Genomic DNA, 20,615 nt, shown 5'->3' with positions numbered 1-20,615 from the left:
TGCACGCCTAGAGCCCATGCTCTGCAACAAGAGAAGCCACTGCAATGAGAAGCCCGCATACCGCAATGAAGAGTAGCCCCCACTCGTGCAACTAGAGAAAGCCCACGCACAGCAATGAAGACCCAACACAGCCAAAAATAAATAAATAAAAATAAATTAAAAAAATAAAATGAACTTACATAAATCAATAGGAAAAAGAATAACAAAAAAAAGAGAAAACTAATGAATTGGAAACATGATACAGAGAAATTATTTTATTTTCAGTACAGAGAGTGAAGCAAAGATATGGTAATATATAAACCTGAGATCAAGAATATAAAGGATAGAATGAGAACAAACATCATGTATACTATGAGAGTCTCAGAAAAAAAAAGAACAGAGAGAATGGAAGAAATTACCTATTTGAATAGAGGATAGCTATTAATTTTCTAAAACTGTTAAAGACATGATTTCACAAATAGGCAAAATGTATACCAAGCAATATAAATAAAATATATATCCACACTTAAGTACATCATAGTGAAACTGCAGAATGCCAAAGACAAAACACAAAACAAACTTAAAAGTACCAAGAGCACCTAAAGATGAAAGAGAATTAGCCTGGGAGCAGACTCGGAAAGGAATATTGTCTTTATTCCCCATGTCTACTCTTTCTTCAATGCTTATTGCAAAAAATGAAGATATAACTTCATCTTAGGTAAAATGTGCTGACAGAATTGATTAATTAATTATTATTCAATCAATTAATCTATATTTTTAAAAGCAGTCCTAGAATAATGGTTAAAAGAACAGGCTTTGAACCTCAGACCTGTATTTCAATATTGTTCCAATCTCTTAATTAGCTGTTTACTGTTGTAAAATTAGACAAATCACATAAACCCAGTGAATTTCAATTTCTTCATTTATACAATGTATATTATTCCATGCTAGTACTGTTTACAGGGATTTTCCCTGGAACGTAGAAAACAAAATACATGGGAAGTATCAGGTTGACCCATATAAAATTATGTTATAGGTCAAAACAGTTGAAAATCAGTTATTATATTTAGGCCAACTTAATGTTTATAGTAAATGTGGTTTTCATTAGAGAAAGAATCAAGTTTACTTTTAAATTCATATACAATGAAGAGAAAAACTATTTTTCAAAAGAAGAAGCTAGTTCAGAATCAGCCTTGCCGTCTACCCCATTAAAGTCTGTAGGAATTACTCTAGGCCTGTCTATTTGTTTCATTAGGTTCAGTCATGCTTTTATTGAAAGCTATAAAGTATTTCCCTGGTATGTCCAACAGACCATTAAGGTGGCCACCATAATACTCTTATCTTGAGTTTGAGCAGGAACTATGACTTGCTTATAACCAATAAAATATGGGAAAGTTGATGGAATATATGTGATTATGTACACATGATTATGAGATTATATTACATAAGATTATAGCACTTGCCTTGCTGAGTGTCTCTTTCTTGCTGAGTGTCTCTTTCTTTCTGACTTTGAGAAGACAAGCACCTGTTTTGGAGAGTTCCACAGCAAGAACTGTGGGAAGTCTCTGGGAGCTGAGAGTGTCCTCTGGTAGACAGATAGCCAAGAAAAAGAAACTGAAGCCCTCAGTCCTATAACCACGAGGAACTGAATTCTGCCAACCACCTGAATGAGCTTGAAAGAGGATATTTCCCTAGTCAAGCCTGAGATGAGGCCACAACCCTGTCTGACACCTTGATTTACATTTTACAAGATTCTAAGCAGAGGATCCAGTTAAGTCTTGTCTGGATACCTGACCAACAGAAACTGTGGGGTACTAAACTGTATTGCTTTACGTTGATAATGTTGTGATATTGTTACTCAGCAATAGATAACTAATACACCTAGAAAGAGAAAGATAAATCATCAGACAGTGGCTCATGATAGAAGATAAAAGGCAGGTTATTCTTTCCAGAGCCATTCACAAATTCCACAACCATACTAACTTGTTCTGCAATAGTTGCAATCTTTAAAAAATTGCATTATCAAAATAATCTTTAAAAGTAATCTTTTCCATAGAAATCATTTTCACACTGGTAATGGCCAAATGAAGAGGCCCTGAATGGACAATTACTGATATTCTTCAGTTCCCCAGGAAGCCACATTTCTTCTACCATAGCAATATATGCCACTGGCGGTATGGAATTGTGACATTCAATGTATAGAATAATTCTGTGTTTTTATTGTAAATTGCTCTAACTAGCCAACATAAATTGGGTATTTTGTTGAGAATGTGCTGTCTGAGTAGCCACCATATACCGGCTTTTGTGAGACACTTCAAAGTGTCTTAATTGGCTCTGCTGTGAGCATTCTTAGCTGCTCCACTGAAAGATCCTTAGGGCTGCACATGGAGAGAAGAACCATGGAGGAAAGAATCAGGTCAAAGCATCTAGCATGAAGTAGTCATGGAGACGACTCCTTGTTCTGCTTTGTCAATCAATCAACTTTATTAAGGCTCCCAGGAGAGCTGTGCATTGTGTTATTTATTCATCCATTGAACATATATTTATTGTCTACTGTATGGCAGGTTCTTTGCGATGTTTCCAAAATTAGATGTTAGATCAGAAAGCAGGGGGGTTGAGAGATATAACCACTCCAAAAAGTATAGTGTATTTGTGGACATGGAAATAGATTGAGCATATCCAGAATACAAAACACTTAGCAGTTGTGGTAAGCAGTCTGTAAAATGGCTCAATGGCCTTGCCTCCTGATATTCATACTCTGCCTTTAAGTAACTTAGTAATCCATTGAATTTAGTAACTCCCTTCTAACAAATTGAATATAGCAAAAATGATGGTATACCACTTCAGAAATTAGGTTATACAAAAACACTGGTTTTCATCCTAGGGTCTCTCTTTCTCTCTCACTCTCTCTCTTGTTTGGATTGCCTGCTCTGAGGGAAGCCAGGTGCCATGTTGGGAGAATACTTAGGCAACATAAGGGAGGCCCACGAGGCAAGAGACCGAAGCCTCCTGCCAGCAGCCGTGTGAACGATTCCAGCCACGCCTGGGACTTGGATGAGGGCAGCCCAGGCCAACAGCGTGACTGCAACCTCATGAGAGACCTTAAGCCAGAATCACCCAGCTAAGCTGCTCCCAGATTCTTGATCTCAGAAACCACAGGATGGTAAATGTTTGCTGTCTTAATTTGCTAACTTTTAGGGAAATTTTTTAAAATTCAGCAGTAGATAACTATTAATATAGAAAGGATAAGCTTTGATATAGCTCTGAGTTTTTAAGGGGGCAGAGTAGTGAAATGGTAATTGGGTGGAATGATCTCACAATTGACGGAAACAGGCCATAAAAGACTGAGTCAGTACTGATGAGAAATGTTTGTCCATTCACTATTGCTATGTATTGTGTGAGTCAGTTATTCTAAATCAAATGAAAGTTTAGCCACTAAGGTTTCAGAGTTTAGAAAGTCCTCTGAGGAAAATATAGCGTGATCCAGTACTTTTGGCTGCATAATGTCCAATTATGAAAACTTACTGAGGACCTTCAAATAAGGGGAAAAAAAGCAGTTAACAAAACCAAATATAACCATTTGCCTACTTGCCTTGTTCTGTACGTTTAAGGTAGATGTGTGAGTGTGTGTGTGCTTCTTCTTGGTATCTTCGAATACATTTTTTTTGTAAATAAATGAGCTATGACTGCAATTATACAAGGTTGAAGAATTTAAAGGGTCTGCAAAATTCTGTATAACACACATAAAACCTATTCAAGATAAAGAATGCAGCAAAGCAGGAGAAAGAATGTACAAGCCAACATCAGGGCCTCAGACATTTGCAGGCACACCTACACAAAGTCTTTCCTTAGTCACAAAGGATGCACTTCATCTCTGGGTTATGACCTGTCAAGAGAGACATGCAAGAAATTGTGGTTTTAGGACAGTTAAGGCAAAAGATTCTAGCAGAGTCTTTTATGCCCCACTGGTCATATAGCCAAGCCGAGCTATGAAACCAGTGAAATAGGTGTAAGCCATCAATCTACACATCCCTAAACAACATAAATAAGCTGGCCCTGGGTGCCACCAGAGGGATTTCGTACTTTAGACAATGCATTATAAATTACTAGCTAGTCAATTATCTTTATCATAGCCAAAGTCAGTACTAGACTTCCAGATGTCTCTGGAGATAAGTATGGATCTGTCCAGGTTGTTCTGTATGATAACTCTATTTTATACAAAGACCATTAAACACACAGGCAAAAAAAGCAATCATTTTGTATATAATGTATCATATGCACTATACATATATAGTTACACTAATACTAAATATAATAAATTATATAATAAGATAATATATCTGTATATATTACTATCATAAATGGATATAAACATATGCACATATGTACATGTGTGTATGTCACTTATACAGACATATATATATAAATACATATTCATAATAGGCATAATAGGTAACATTTACCATGTGACATGAAATCTAGTTTCTTAACAATGACAAAAGACATGACAAACACAGACAATAAACAAATACAAATAGTTAAACATAAGCTGATAACAATATAACCAGACAGTTTTAAAGTTTTAGGATTATGTAGTTGGGTTCACAATATTCTAAGCTAGCTAGGTGGGACTTATATACTGACATCTTTTGGAGAGGATAGTGAATTGCTTTCTTTATCATGTGACTAATTTAATGATTCTGTTTGTCTAAATGTATTCTAGACTCCTTTTAGAATTATTTCTTCTTGCAGCCTGTGACTTTCTATTCTAATTTGGATCAGTCGCTTTCTAGACCTGCTAGAGATCTGCCATCCTTCATTTTATTCATTACATTTCTGAGTTAGATTTACTATTTCAATTCTCCACATTCTTACTATTTCTGATTTTTCCTCATTTTGCTTGAATACATTTTCAAGTCATTTCTCCAAAAGGGTTTGTGTAGCTTAAATATCTTGGGTTCTTACGTATACAAAAAGGTTTTATTTTGCCACACATTTTGGATGAAAGTAGTGTTCTAAGTACAAATTAATTTTCTCACTGAATGTGAGGCCATATTATTTCATTGTTTTCCAGAATTCAGAAACAGGAGACGCTAACAGGAGAGCTGGAACCCTCCCTCTCTGACGATCTCTGCTTGTGCATACCCTGGATTGAGGTGTTTGCTGCTCTTTTCCATCTACCTGCATGTTTCCAGCTGCTTTCTATCTTCTGGATTTTGTTTTTCTCTGATGAGCCAACACCCATGCATTTGACATTATGGGCTTATTCCTTTTGTTTCCCTTTACTGTTTTATAAAAGCAATGTTAAACTAGAGTGAGGTAGAAATATTTTGTGAATCTGCCTTCTTGCTAACTTTTTAAATAGATGAAAAAGGAAAAAAAACCACACTGTTAGTCCCTGAGCTCATAATTATTTGATTGTAATTGTGAAGATAGGATGAATACATTAATAAACACAAATAATGAAGAAAGAATAACTATTTACATACTGAAGTAGTTGGTAGAAGGAGAATAAACAAACATGGTAGGGGAGATGGTAAGAGAAGTACAATATTTTAACTTACTGCTTCTTCCCTCAAAAATAATTTTCTTTTTTATCAATATCAGTAATCTAATTCCTCTTTCTAGTTACATAAGAATTTTAAGGCAAGTAGTAATTTTGCACAGCAAAGGAAACTAAAAACAAGATGAAAAGACAACTCTCAGAATGGGAGAAAATATTTGCTAATGAATCAATGGACAAAGGTTTAATCTCCAAAATATAAAAACAGCTCATGCAGCTCAATATTTAAAAAACAAACAACCCAATCAAAAAATGGGCAGAAGACCTAAATAGACATTTCTCCAAAGAAGATATACAGATTGCCAACAAACACATGAAAGGATGCTCAACATTACTAATTATTAGAGAAATGCAAATCAAAACTACAATGAGGTATCACCTCACACCCGTTAGAATGAGTGTCATCAGAAAATCTACAAACAACAAATGCTGGAGAGGATGTAGAGAAAAGGGAACCCTCTTGCACTGTTGGTGGGAATATAAATTGATACAGCCACTATGGAGAACAGTATGGAGGTTCCTTAAAAAAACTAAAAATAGAATTACCATATGACCCAGCAATCCCACTCCTGGGCATATACCCAGAGAAAACCATAATTCAAAAAGACACATGCACCCTAATGTTCATTGCAGCACTATTTACAATAGCCAGGTCATGGAAGCAACCTAAATGCCCATCGACAGATGAATTGATTAAGAAGATGTGGTACTGGGGACTTCCCTGCTGGCGCAGTGGTTAAGAATCTGCCTGCCAATGCAGGGGACACAGGTTCGAGCCCTGGTCCGGGAAGATCTCACTTGCCGCGGAGCAACTAAGCCTGTGCACCACAACTACTGAAGCCCACGTGCCTAGAGCCCATGCTCCACAACAAGAGAAGCCACCACAGTGAGAAGTACGGGCACCGCAACAAAGAGTAGCCCCCGCTCGCCACAACTAGAGAAAGCCCACATGCAGCAATGAAGACCCAAAGCAGCCAAAAATAAATAAATAACATAAATAAATTTAAAAAAAAAAAGAAGAAGAAGATGCGGTACATATACACAATGGAATATTACTCAGCCATAAAGAGGAATGAAATTGGGTCACTTGTAGAGACGTGGATGGACCTAGAGACTGTCATACAGAGTGAAGTAAGTCAGAAAGAGAAAAACAAATATCATATATTAATGCATATATGTGGAATCTAGAAAAATGGTACAGATGAACAAGTTTGCAAGGCAGAAACAGAGACACAGATGTAGAGAACAAATGTATGGACACCAAGGGGGGAAAGCGGGGGACGGGGGGGTGGTGGTGGTGGTGGGATGAATTGGGAGATTGGGATTGACATATATACACTAATATGTATAAAATAGATAACTAATAAGAACATGCTGTATAAAAAAATAAAATAAAAATAAAAAAGTAAAAATAAGAAACTAAGCTTTACCAGCAAAAAAAAAAAAAAGTAGTAAAGGAATGTACCTTTAACCTTTGTTAAATCACTATAACCTACATTCAAAATCAATTTTAAAATATCTAGAATCTTAAAGAAATACTGGCAGCAGTGTTTATAATAAATGATAATCCCTATATCATCAGAGAAATTTTATAATATGAATTGTTCACTTAACTTTAACTGCTACAGGTTTTGGCAGACAGTAAAATTAAATGGTGGATGATCACCAGAATATATTATACTTTCTAAGATACTGCTGGGTTACTAATACATTTCAGGAGAAGAAACTTATTCCCAGGTCCTTAGCCTGCTGTGTGGGATTGTTAAGCAGTAATGCTTTCTTTTGTAATTGACAAAAGAGGAAGTTGTAAATTACCATGAGCTAGAAAATTCAAATATGTGAAATGAAAATATATGTCAGCAGAAATCAGCATGGGCACATGGTAGGAAAGAATTTCCACATGCCTAAAATCTCTTTGGCTTTTCTTGAACTACATCCTTACTGAGCTGGGTAAACAGGACTCCTGATCAATGTTTCCAGAGACTCTTTTATTCCACTTGTTCTACTCCCAGCATTGTTATCCCAACTGTGGCTATCATTTAAAATATACTTCCTTTCTTCAGTCAAACAATCCTTTCTTCCTTCACTGAAGATCTTGAGATATCCACTAAGTTTATAGTATTCCCCAAGTTTACAGTTTTCACCAAGAGGTGAAATAATCTTTAACTCACCCAATCATGATAAACGACTTACATATGGACTTTACGTGAAAATATTCACATCTATTAATAAAGCTTATAGATAACACTGTCATTTGAAAATATTGGCCTTCTGATAGTGTAAATGCAACACTGCCTTCTTTTGGCAGTAGATACCTACTGTTCATCTTAGAAATGCTTAATCCTTCACTTACTACACTTACTCTTGTCTTGGAAACTTGGCAATATCATCATGGCTATTGCAACCACCCTCATCCAAGCAGGACTACATTTGAGGAATCCCAGAAAAATGAACATGAAGGACAGCTGGGAACGAGAGGCTGGGAATGAAATGGCTAAAACTATTGCCAATTAAGCTCTGCTATCTACACCAATTACTTAACACCAAAGGAAATGCAGTCTGATTCATACATTCAACTTCACATGGTTTATGCTCTCCCCAAAGCCAGAAGAAAGAAAATCTGAGAGATGCCCCACCTCCGTTTATTTTCTAGATTCAGTGACCTTGAACCTCAAATATAGTTTTTCAGATGAGTATGTAAAAGTTTTACCAGCTCACATCAATAACTGTATAACCAGACTTTCCAGGCCACATATAACGATCTCTAAAAAAGTAAAATTAACCTGTCTTTACAACTGAGGACTATTAATACATGAAACAAATACTTGTAATGACTGGAGTTATTTCATTAGTTTCATAAATCGGACTTTCAAGATGGAGAAGAAGGAAGGAGATTCCTACCAGATATTAGCTACCTTTTAAAAACATAGACTATGTTACAGTTTATAAAACATTTCACAGTAATTCTATTATAAAGAGACAATTGTTGGATTACCCAGGTGATAAAAGGCTATTCCAGAGCTTCCTAACAGCTGTTAGGAAGGGTGTGTTTTAGAGGGTTACTGGGGTGTTGAGATATTGATGCCCATAGCCCTCAGAAGGGCTGGGAAAGAACTAAGACTGTGTATGACCCCAGAGCCTCTGATCCCCTCTGGCCTTGAATAGCCACTTCTCTTTTCCCAGTGGCTGTGCAAACACTATGATTTTAGAAGGCACTAGTCTCCTCTGTTACAAAGAATGTCTAGTACTTAGTAAATCTTAAAATGAATGAAGTCAAAGTCCCCATCCCTTTAGGTTTAAAATAAAATGATATAGTTTGGTACAGTATTACTGTAGTTGAACAATAATAGGATTACAGGCCTATTAATTTTTTGTCATTATTGTCGTTAAAGAAAGAAAAAAAGAAGAAACCCCTGAATGATCCATTTTTCTACTTTTCACAAGACTTCATAGACACCTGTATGTTTACCTTGCCACTATCTTGGTAATAGAATCACATTCACAACCTATATTCTAAGGCACATCATCCCTGAAACACTTAGATTTAAAGTGGTGTCATAATATCTCATTTAATAAAACCACCAGGCATAAAGCATGCTTTTATGCTTATTTTTAAAATTTCATAAACCATCTGAAAGAAATGGGTTTGGAAACAAGCTGCTGAAAGGCCGTGCTCCTGTTTCGGTGATATGGATGGAAGCATTTCCGTTGTTCCAACATAGACGATGACCAACCAAATTGGAAAATCAGTACTCAATTTCCCTTCTCCGGGTCCTTTCACTCCCTTTTTGAGGCTACTCCTCTCCTGCTCCTTACCACCCCCATCTCACTTTGCTCACAGACTCCAAAGCCCTTCTGCGCCAAGAAATCTGCCAGTATGAGAATCTAACTGAGGCAGAATGTTGTCTCCATAGAAGCTCAAAAGTCAGTACTTGCGGCTCACCTCCATGCTGATCATCAAGGCGTGGGCATGTGATTTAAATTCTGCTAACATGATGCATCTGCTCAGGAAGTTGAATTCAGGGAGAGTGAGGCAAAAGCAGGGACTGGCTTTGAATTTATTTCTGTGGTGGAAGTATCTGGAATGTCGTGGCAAATGAAAGTAGCATCTGTAGGGTCCAGTGTCATAATGTTACGATGCCAATAATGGCCTTAGATGTTCACTGAGGTCTGGAATGGCAGTTCATACAAATGCTCCTTGGGAATGACCAACCGGTTCTTATATTCAGCAACCCTTGCAGTCTGTCTGTTTTCTCTTCTTGTTCTCTAGCCTTCCTGTGCATGTGTGTTGGTTTATAGTCAGATTCTGTTGTTTGCAATCTAGAGCTGAAACTGGGACTTCTTGCCTAAACCACTTACATTAAGTTATTTTACTTCCTACCTATTCCTACCATATAAAGGCCCATAAAATAAATCTGAATTAGTTTTTTACAGAGAGTATGTAAAAGTAAGATTAGAAAGAAAGGTGTGGCCTATTTCTCTTACCAGATAATGTCTTCTTTGGCTGGAGAACATGCATCTGAGGCTGGTAATAGGAGATCTAGAGTTAAAGAAGATACCAGAGCTCTACAATATCTTTGCATGGTGAATAGCCACACAGCATGTTCAAATTCTCCACTTCCTTTCCAATGATCCCTTCCTTTTAACCCATGCCATTTCAGCTCATCTATTTTTAATCTATCCATTTAGCATCAGCTTCACAGTTCCATATTTTACATTTTCCAGATTTGGGAATGTATCAGCCCCTCTTTATGATTCTCTGAAATCCACCCGTAAGCCCTCTATACCATTTCCTTCCTTGACAATAAAATTTCTACCAATGTGTCAGAACGTATTCTTTTTATTAATAAGGATATTACTAACAGTGGCTTTTTAGATTATTCCATGTACCTTTCTTAGGATCTAACTATATCAAAAATGTCAAAAAAAGGCTTTGCATTACCCAGTACACATAGGAGATTTCAGTTTTTATGGCACTTTTTAACTGACAAGTTTATATTTCCAATAACTTAAAATGTCAAGATAAGTAAGTACCCTCAGCCTGCTCACTAGATCTGGGTCCTATTCAAATCCAGGTCTCTTTGGACAAAAAAACAGGTTTTCCACTCAGAAGCTCTAGAAGCTTCTTTCTTCAATTCACAATGTTAGTTCAAAGTCCCAAACTTCTGCAGCAACAGAAGTACTTCTAAGGCCAGGGGATCTTACTCTTCTTTAAAGAGGCTAAATTGTCATTTAACTTTTGATTTTGGCATCACCAACAAGAAGACACTGGTTATCCAGGCTGGCCAAGTGATATGCAGATAGAAGTGGTTTATTAATGCTCTCTGACTGTGTTAAAGGGTGTCAGATTAGGGCTGAAGCCAAAAGTAAGAAAGTGCATAATCCCAGAGGCCTGTCTCAGACTGCTACCAGGGGAAGGAAGTTTGCCAGCATATGTTTCTGAATTTGAAGGCACGGCTGCTACCCTTTAGAGGGATTTGCTGGAACCATTAGTGAAAATAGGTTTAGTGGGATCTTTCAACAGATGCAGTTCAAGGATGGTTCTTGGAAGTAATTGTGTATACAAAAGTCATGATCTCTTGTTCAAAAGCTTGCTAAAGAACCTTTTAAGAATCTGACATGAAGTTCTCTGAAAATGGCTAATATCTGACTCTGGACAGTAATGAATCACTTCCCTGATCTTTTCTCTGCCCCAGCCTTTGACATAGTCTACTGCTCTTGAGTTTTGTTTTTTTGTTTTTGTTTTTTTTCCCCACAAATTGGGATGATAACTTGTCCTCTTGCTTAACTATAGGAGAATGTGTCACAGTATAATCTTACAATGAATTTTAAATTTAAAATTTGGAGAAGGACTTGAGTACTCCTACAATGCATAAAAGGCTAATGGGAACTATGAAAATAAATAAAGTGTGGTATCTACCTTTAAGTACGTTACAATCTAGTGGGAGAAACTTGTATGTAAATGGCTGATTATGATACAAGGCAAAGTGAAATAAGCATTAACTAGAGGATAAGCTCATCCATGGTAACACAGGTAATGGAGCAATTAATTCTAACTGAAAAGGAATCAGAAGCTCCTTTGTAAAGGTGGTGGCATTTGAGAAAGCTGTAAAGAATAATTATAATTGTAGAGGGCCAGTAGAGAAGAAAAGGTGTTTCACTGCTGGAATAAAATTAGCATAAGCATATAGGTTCAATTCAAGAGTTGTTTTGTTCTGTTTCATTTTAATCTAGCACACACAAGACATTATGGTAGGCTTTGGAAGAGATGCAAAGAGAAATGATACGAGTTCTCTTTTCTCCTATAACTTAACTTCTGTTTTGAAAGAACAGTCATTTCTATATAAATATACGTGAAGAGTTCATCAGTAACATATAGTTGCCTGGAACAATGTACCTGAGTGGCAAGTCCTTTAAAATCTACAGCACAGGAGACCAAGAAGAGCTCACTATTTCCAGAGAGAGTAAAAAAAAGGTTTTTAGAGGACATGGGGGTATGCACTGTTTCTTGAAAGGTGGATAAAATTTGATGTGATAAATAAGGCGCAAGGGTATTCAAAATGACAGGTACAGCATGGACAAGACCTAAAGGCAGAAATGATCCTGGCATGCCCATGTGATTGGGAAAGCATCAACTTAGATGGAGTAGAAGGTGCCTTCTGGCCCATGCTAGGAAGAAAAAAACAGAAATTCACGTTTAGGTGAATTCAAACGCCTGCAAAGTTCAGGTAGGTATATTAAGTGAGCAAAGCAGACTGGGCATATAATGAGAGGTAATAAAGGAGACTATGGCCCAGTCTCAACCAAAAGAAAGACACTACTAAGCTCCAGCCATTTTCGTTTCCATGGTAAACTCTGCTCTAGTGTTGCCAGACCCTCCAATTTGTTACCATAGGCCATTAATCTGGATATATATATATGTATGTATATGTGTATATGTATATATATTCATATATATAATTAGAAAGTAATTCTTATACTAAAACATAAAACTTTGTTGGTCAAAACTCTACTGGACACATAAGAATTCTCTGAGTCACAATGAATCACGTCCAGTATGTGGACCACTGAGTTTCAACTTCTGCTGGACTGTAGTGGGCAAAGACTGCTGGAACTAAAGCTTCTGTTTTATATCCTATAGCCATTTAAGATTATAAACAGAGATGCAACATAAGGACAGTAGCTAAAAAATGTTTTAATTAGGCTACAAAAATGCAGGCTATTTGTATATGAAAACTATTAAATGAAGGAAATTGATCGGAATTACTGACTGCTATTAAAGTTTTTAAAATGTTTTTTAGAGAAATTCATCTTAAAAGTCTATCCGTTGTTTCAACTGGTCACAAGAAAAATTTACAACAAAAATTTGGAAATATTTATTGGCTCTAAATTGTTCTCAACTGTCTCATTTGCCTTTAAGAAGAAAAATTGCAGCTATGTGACTCTTCTCCACTCTAACAGGGGAAAGGGTTCAAGTTTGGGCCTGAAAGAGTACTTGATGAATGACACTTTATTTGCCATCACTACCAGTTGCCAATGTTGGAGGCCACTAGGATGTCTTGGTCAGGTTCATTTGTGTGCTTGCTGTGTTTTGGTCCATGAGCCTAGCTGACTTTGAAACCAGGTGGAGTTTGAGTGTTTGCAAAAGATGCTTTGGGTCCTGCTGATTTCTGAATTGACAGAATTCATAAATCACTCACAAAAAATATTATGTGTGTCCACTCTTGGTTTAGGTTTTCTCCCAGCCTAGTGTGAAAAAACTGAAATTGATGTTAGGTATACAACTTCTAAGCCTTCACATTGCAATCCAGAAGGCTTGCTTTTAACAAAAAAGCTAATATTTTCTCTACCCTATCGGGAATTCCTGACAGGTAGAGGAGCTTAGTAACAGGGAAGAATTGGGTGGAATAAAATTTTCTCATGGAGATTACAATACTCCGCCTCAGTCTGAATGAAATGCAGCATTCCAGATGTTGCCTACATTTCACTGAAAACCAGCTGGTTGATTTTATGAACAATGCAAATCCTGTAATGTAACAGGGTTTCTCTAAGTGCTGATAAAACACTTAGAAGATCAACAAATCTTGAAAATGTGCTAACGAGCCACAAAGTCTGATTAAAAGCAAAGGTGCAATGTTCCAAAAACATTCTTTGTGATTTAGATAAGTATGACTTAGGTTTCATCATTGATGACAGTACTTTAAAGGCAAATTGTGCAAAGATAAAGTCTTGTTAATAAGAACAATTCACAATAGCTCCTTACTGAGTTATTTTCAGGAAAAAGGGTTAAGACCTGAGAACTGCATAAAAGGAAAAGAAAGAAAGAGAAAAACAGGCCACATATACAGACCATTCACTTGCTAAAATATGAACTATTAAGGCTTCATAACATAAAACATGACATTTTGAATTATTTAATTTGATGATTATTTATAAATAATAAGTCCAAGTTATGAGCAGATGTGAACAAAGGTGAACATCTTCTGTTACTTAATTGTGGAGGATAGAATAGTTGGAAGTATTTTTCATAGACAATATCTCTATGGGAGAGAAAATGCTCACATATTTCAGCTTTGGTTAAGATCAAACTGATCAAATTAGCATTTTCATCTAATTTATTGCTCAGAATTCCCTTTAGTGAGGCACGCTTTTGATAAATTTCAAGAAAAGCTGTTTGGAGCAAAGTTTGAAATTAGACATAAAAAACCCAAAATGAGAAGATTTTAAGATAAGCCAAAAAGTATGTAAAAAACTAAAACAACAAAATTCTAAAGTCATAAACTATACTGTTATATTACTAATAAGATGTGACTTATACAGAATAACCCAGGATTATTCCATATTTATTGTATTTGTATTTGGGGTACAGGACATAATTTACCTGGAGAATTTCAATTAAAGTTACATACAAGTAATTAGAGGAAAAAGGATTTCTCTCTCTTCTGATTGAATGATAATGTAGCCATATTGGTTAGTTATCTTGTAAGGTCATCATAAATCATACAGGTATTGACAAAATTGTAATTAAATGTGTAAATAACTTTGTTTCATTTTTATTTTCTGATTTCAGATTATGAGAATTGATTGTGAATGGAGTGTTCCCACAACACATTTCACATTCTGGACACTTCAAAATTTCACTTCCACTTCTTTACATATGAAGTCCAGATATGGGCGCTATACTATAGAGAATAAAACTATAAACTTAGTACCTCATACAGACATGGTGACTATAAGAGTGTGTTCACAAGACATTACCAATATGATTACAAAACTGAGACAGAAGCAAGATATAGGTACCATTTTGGTAGACTTTAGTCAGTTCCCTATAGGGCATTTTTCACCGGCTAAAAGGAGAACCACCGATGCTTTCTTCTTTTTACTTACAATTCTATTCCCGAAGGTAGAAAAAAATCAGAGAACTCTGTACTTGATTTTGACCAACAAGAAAGGACCAGTTAAATTTAGTTTAGGAAAGAGATGCTGAACTACTCTAACACAATTATCTCCTTAAGCAAGTAAATGTATCGTCGCACCTCACTGATAAAGCAACTACCCTGTACCCTATTCGTGACACCAGTGACTTTTGAGGAGTTAGTATAGAAATATCATATCAAGAGTTGCAAATACACCTCCTTCATCTTTCCTTAGTATATCTTAAGCATTTCACTGTTTTAGAAATATTTTTAAAGAGATACTGAGAAAACTATGCGCCAAGATTCATTAATGAGTTCTGTATCAACATTCTAGGAAAAGAGAAACACTAATCATCAGTTCTCTACAAAACTTGCCAAGCCTACCTTGTGGTATAGCTCTTCAGAACTATTTCCTAATGAAGGCTATTCAACTGTTGATAAGCTTATATTTGTTAATTTCAAGGAGCAGCTTCCTCTCCCCACAAATCACCCATCTCCATCCCTTCTATCCCTTTCACAAAACAAATATGTACATCCAAATTTAATACGCCCCATGCATAACATGAACAATTCTCTAGGTAGGATCAATGATTTCAGTATGTAATTTCAAATATTTTAGGGATCATGGGTCCACTGTCACCCTCCTCTTATGAAGTAATTAATAAGAAAAATTCAACCTGCGGTTTTCACAGATCACAAAGGCTTTTCACAAGAAAAACTACTGCCATGATGATTTCTAAAAATGGTTGGTTGCCCTCATTCAAACTGTATCCACTGTTTCTGAATTCATATGAATTTAAATGCTTCTTTGAATTTTCTGTAAGTGTCTTGGAGAAATGTTAATAACAGTGCAAAAATAAGAATACCATTTTAATGTGTGTTTCAACAACTAAGCATTTATTAGCTGATTTCAGAAAATATTAACTTCAGTGCTGCAACCAAAACAAAATCCTGGTTCCGTATTTCTTAAGTAATCAAAGATTATGTGAAAGAACAAAATGGTGTTTTGCAAACAGATTACAAAAGAAGGTAGAAAGCATTTCTCTGGAAACATAGGACAAGTTTGCTCTGTTTAAGCAATGTAAACAAAAACCTGGGGGCTACCAATCAGACAGCTAAAAGAGGGCTTGGAAACTATTACATACTTATCACATCTGGCCTAATTATATCTCCTAACAACTCTAGCATTAATAAACATTCATAAGTGGCTAAAGGCCTGTGGGTAATTTATATAATGCATATATTTATAAAAGCCTTTTTTCTCCAGTGAATATATTTACTTCCCAGAGATAAATTTCAAATCACACAACCACAGGATGCAAGCCCTTATCAGAGCAATCTACTTCGAAACAAGCCACACAGACTGAGATCTTCTTTCCATATGTATGAATATTTGGTAGTTATATAGATGCAAATGTCAGGAAGAGAGCAGCTGTTATTGGGGACAGAGACTTACCAGTACTTGTCAGGAAGTTAACATTTCTCATCACACCTTCTGTGTAAGCTCCTGGCTCGTAACTGTCCATTTCACCCGTGACAATGTGAGCAACTCTTGCAGCCCGTCCTCTGATAGCACCTGCAGCTCGATCTAAATTATCAGCATCCTGGTCTCTCAAGGCTATGATACATTTGTTGACATCTTCTAGGATATGGCTCTCTGTAAGTAAACAGGTCAAATTAGTTTTGTGTTTTTTTTTTTTTTTAAATCACACAAATCTAGCATACTATAATTTATGTTAATTTCTGGTTGCAGATAATGTGCACATTGGGAATAAAAGACATTGACAACTAAGAAGAAAAAATACAGATGTGACTTTGTTTATACCTTTTTTAATAGCTCATCTTGTAAAATAAAAATTTTGCATTTTTATCAGTAAATTTTATAGATTGCATCTTATTTTAGATTCTAGTTCCAGTAGATTAGATTTTAGATTTGAGTGACTTACAGATGGAAATTAAGGAAAGATTCTAGATTAAAACAAAAATAAAATGTATAATGATGGAATACTTAATCCTGATTAAGCACAATACTATGCAGCTTATGAAACTCTTAAAAAAATCACCTGCCCTAAATATATAGAAAAATATAACTATGGTGTTCCATTCAACTAATGTTCACTGATGTACGATATTTAACACGATTACAGAAATATTATAAATTAGCAAATGATGAAAACGGTGAAATATATAATTTTATATTGTAAAGCAATAACCTCACTACATCTGTGAAAAGACTTATATATAAAAAAGGGCTTTAAAAAGATTGATTGACTTGAAGTAAATGAATCCCAGAGAAATTTGCTCACCCTGAAGAGTATCTCCAGACCTCTTTCTCTCCTTCCTTCTTTGCATGATTAGGGCATGAAGACAGCTGGGAGTTATTAGTATAGCACAACAATGTTTTCTTTTTCTATAAAATGATTAATACTCCCAGAATAAAACTAATGAGTGGAGCTGAGTAAATATGTAGACTATCAACAAGCATGGGCAATGATATTTCTAAGAAATTAAAAGAATACTAAAGAAATGGTTTCTATTTTTACTAAATGAATCCCCACCCCAAATCTTTAAAGACTCTATTACTTCAAAACACACAGAGAAAACAACTACAACAAAAAGGCCTCAGTAATTCCAGAACATATTGTTAACTTCTCCTTCCCCCTCCCCCTCCCCTTCTCCCTCTCTCTCTCTCTCTCCCTCTCCCTCTCCCTGGATTTGCTGACTTTCTGCAGGTAAGCTACACAAGACAGGTATTCATAAAGCTATTTCCTTGCAGAGTCACACCTTCCTCTTACTGTGTAGAGCATAATATCCAAACTGTCAAAGAATATGGTCGTTGGTGAACTTCTTAGACCTGATATCTACTATTCCTCTGCATGTCCCTCATGCTTTAGTTATATCTATTTTACAAATTTCCAAATCTGCCATGTTTCTTCATGCCTCTGTGCCTGTGGGCATATTAGAACCTTGACCTAGACTGTTCTTTTGGGTTCCTGGACCCAATGTCAACGTGTGTGTGTGTGTGTGGAGGCTTCCCCACACCAACATGCAACTCTCTATACACCAACTGGGTGGCCTGTAATTCAACTCAATTCTGACATCATCTACCTGGAGATAGCATCAGATTCCACAGGTTAAGGGTTAAGTCCCACAAGACTGCCCCTTCCCACCCCCCTACAGACACCAGTCAAAAGCCTAGATCGTTATCTGTGCTTCTGCTACAATTTGAAGGTTCCCCCCTTCTGGACTTCAGTCGCGGTCCAACTTCAGGTTATTACATATATTTCTGACCAACTAGCTATAAATCAGAGGTTCCCACAACCTCCTTTTTAGGTTTGATTATTTTGCTTAGAGTAGCTCACAGAGCTCAGAGAACCATTTTACTTACTAGATTTAACTTTTATAACTCAGGACCAGCCAGATGGAAGAGATGCAGAGGGTAAGGTATGGGGAAAGGCCCAGAGCTCCATGCCCTCTCCAGGCATGCCACTTTCCCCAAATCTCCATGTGTTCATCAACCTAGAAGCTCTCCAAAACCCATCCTTTTGGGATTTTATGGAGGCTTCATTACATAGGCATGATTGATTAAATCACTGGCCATTGGCAACTGATTCAGCCTCCAGCCCCTCTACCCTTCCCAGAGGTAAAGGGGTGGAACTAAAAGTTCTAATCACATGGTTGGTTGCCCTGTCAACCAGCCCCCATCCTTGGGTGGGGCGGGGGTGGTCCCAAAGTCACCTCATTAACATACAAAAGACAGCTTTATGGCCCTCATCACTCAGTATATTCCAAGGGTTTTAGGAGCTCTGTGCCAGAAACAGGAAAAGAACAAAGATATACCTCTTATTCTAAATCACAATATCGTAACTGCCAATCCCCTCTGGTCTGCTTGCTCAACTCCTACTATTCTTTTTTTTTTTTTTTTGGCCATGCCTCATGGCTTGCAGGATCTTAGTTCCCCTACCAGGGACCAAAACCGTACCCCCTGCAGTGGAAGGGCAAAGTCCTAACCACTGGACCACCAGGGAATTCCTTACTATTCTTTTAAGACACTAGTTAAATGCCCTGCCTCAGGAAATCCATGCTGACCTAGAACAAGGCAAACTTTGCTCCAAGTTGTTTGGGGTTCACATAAAATGGTTTATATGTTTTCATTAGAGCTTCTTTCTGTGTTTTAGTGATATACTAATGAAACTATCTCTCTAGTAGACTAACAAATATATGTGAGTGCAGGAATTTTATCTTATTCCTTGAGGTATCTAGACTTTGGTACAGTGCATAGCACCTGTTAGGTTAACAAGAATGTTTGTTGAATGAATGAATGAAGTCTTCTTGTAAGATGCACCTGGGAACAGTACATTATTTTGTCTAAATCCTAAATCATGGGTTATGAACATTGGTAGACACATTTCTGTAGCATTAAAATTAGTCAATTTAAGCCATATTAAGGACAGTAAGTTCATTTGCATGAAAAAGACTAAGTACTGAAAACCTTCATTATAAATTCACTGGAGTTTTAACCTAATTTGTAGCATTCAGTTATAAATGTGTCATTAAAGCCTGTAATAAATCCAGGCACAGTCCCATCTCAACAGAAAGCACATGTGTATCATCACCATCATGTTTCCCTTGGAACTGAAGTGCAAGTATAAATGTGGAAGGCATAATAATGATCAGTTTTTTAAAAATCCACAGATGTGCCCTTTAATGACACATTAAGAAGCTGTTATTTTCCAAGTAGGTTGGTAAGTTTTTTTAAAAGCAAACACAATATATATGTATTCAATGCATGTTTAATCTGTATTCACTAAAGGTGCTTAATTTTAGATTGCAGAGCTGTTTTTCTCAGTTCTGTGAAAGTGAAAAGATATTTAGGAAAGAAAAAACCTTGTTCATTTTTGCAAAATTAATTATCTAATAAACTCAGTAATTTCTGTTCAATTAAAGGTGAAATTATAGCTGTCACAAACTATTTTTTCCTATGAATTTTGCACTGGAAAAAATACAAAAAATATTCACTAACAATGAATGTTCACTTCTTTAAAACAATGATATATATGCTTCACAATTTATTTTATTACTTTAAGTGGAGAATAAAAAATACAGTAAGAATTTTTCTGGTTCTTTTTTGCTTGGTCTTATAGAAGTTTGTGTGGTTATTGCTTTAGATTGTGCAACACAATCAGAAGCCCTGGTGTTAATTATGTTGAAGAACCATAGAGGTAAGGTCAGATATGGAAATAAAAATCTTACATGAAAATATACAATATAAAATAAAATAAGGAAAATAAATGACAAGAAGCATATACCCAGAGTTTATCTGAAGCAGCTATATTGAGAAGGTTGGAGATGATGGCTAAATGATCTTTTGAACTACTAAGATTAAATATAGCGCAGAAGCATTAGGAAAGGGTTGCAAGATTTCCATTATTGTGACACTTCCCCATTATTCTGAATGTTTCCCAAAATGCCAGCAACAATTATTTGCATGAAATTCTAAACAGAGTGCCAGAAAAAGAAAAAAAAAATTGGGCACCTCCCATATACACAGTAACTAAACATTAAGCTAATGTCTTAAAAACAAGTATTTCTTTATTTCAGGTGAACTTAAGTAGTTAAAAAGGCCTTCATGATAGCTTGAGTTTTTATGTCTAGAT

The 20,615-nt window shown here is 36.1% G+C and overlaps 1 protein-coding gene across 4 annotated transcripts in view; it reads right to left on the bottom strand.

The window, feature by feature from the left end:
* CTNNA3 (catenin alpha 3) overlaps positions 1 to 20,615 on the bottom strand; it is a 1,725,675-nt gene that overhangs the window by 385,257 nt on the left and 1,319,803 nt on the right. For all 4 annotated transcript variants that reach the window (XM_082424660.1, XM_082424659.1, XM_082424661.1 and 1 more), the window contains one exon: positions 16,415 to 16,615. In XM_082424660.1, the coding sequence (XP_082280786.1) occupies positions 16,415 to 16,615 (201 nt within the window). The remainder of the gene's footprint in view (positions 1 to 16,414; positions 16,616 to 20,615) is intronic.

The sequence above is a fragment of the Balaenoptera physalus genome, assembly GCF_965194825.1.
Source record: "Balaenoptera physalus genome assembly, chromosome: 14".
Taxonomy (NCBI): Eukaryota; Metazoa; Chordata; class Mammalia; order Artiodactyla; family Balaenopteridae; genus Balaenoptera; species Balaenoptera physalus.
This window is presented reverse-complemented; position numbering and strand designations above follow the sequence as displayed.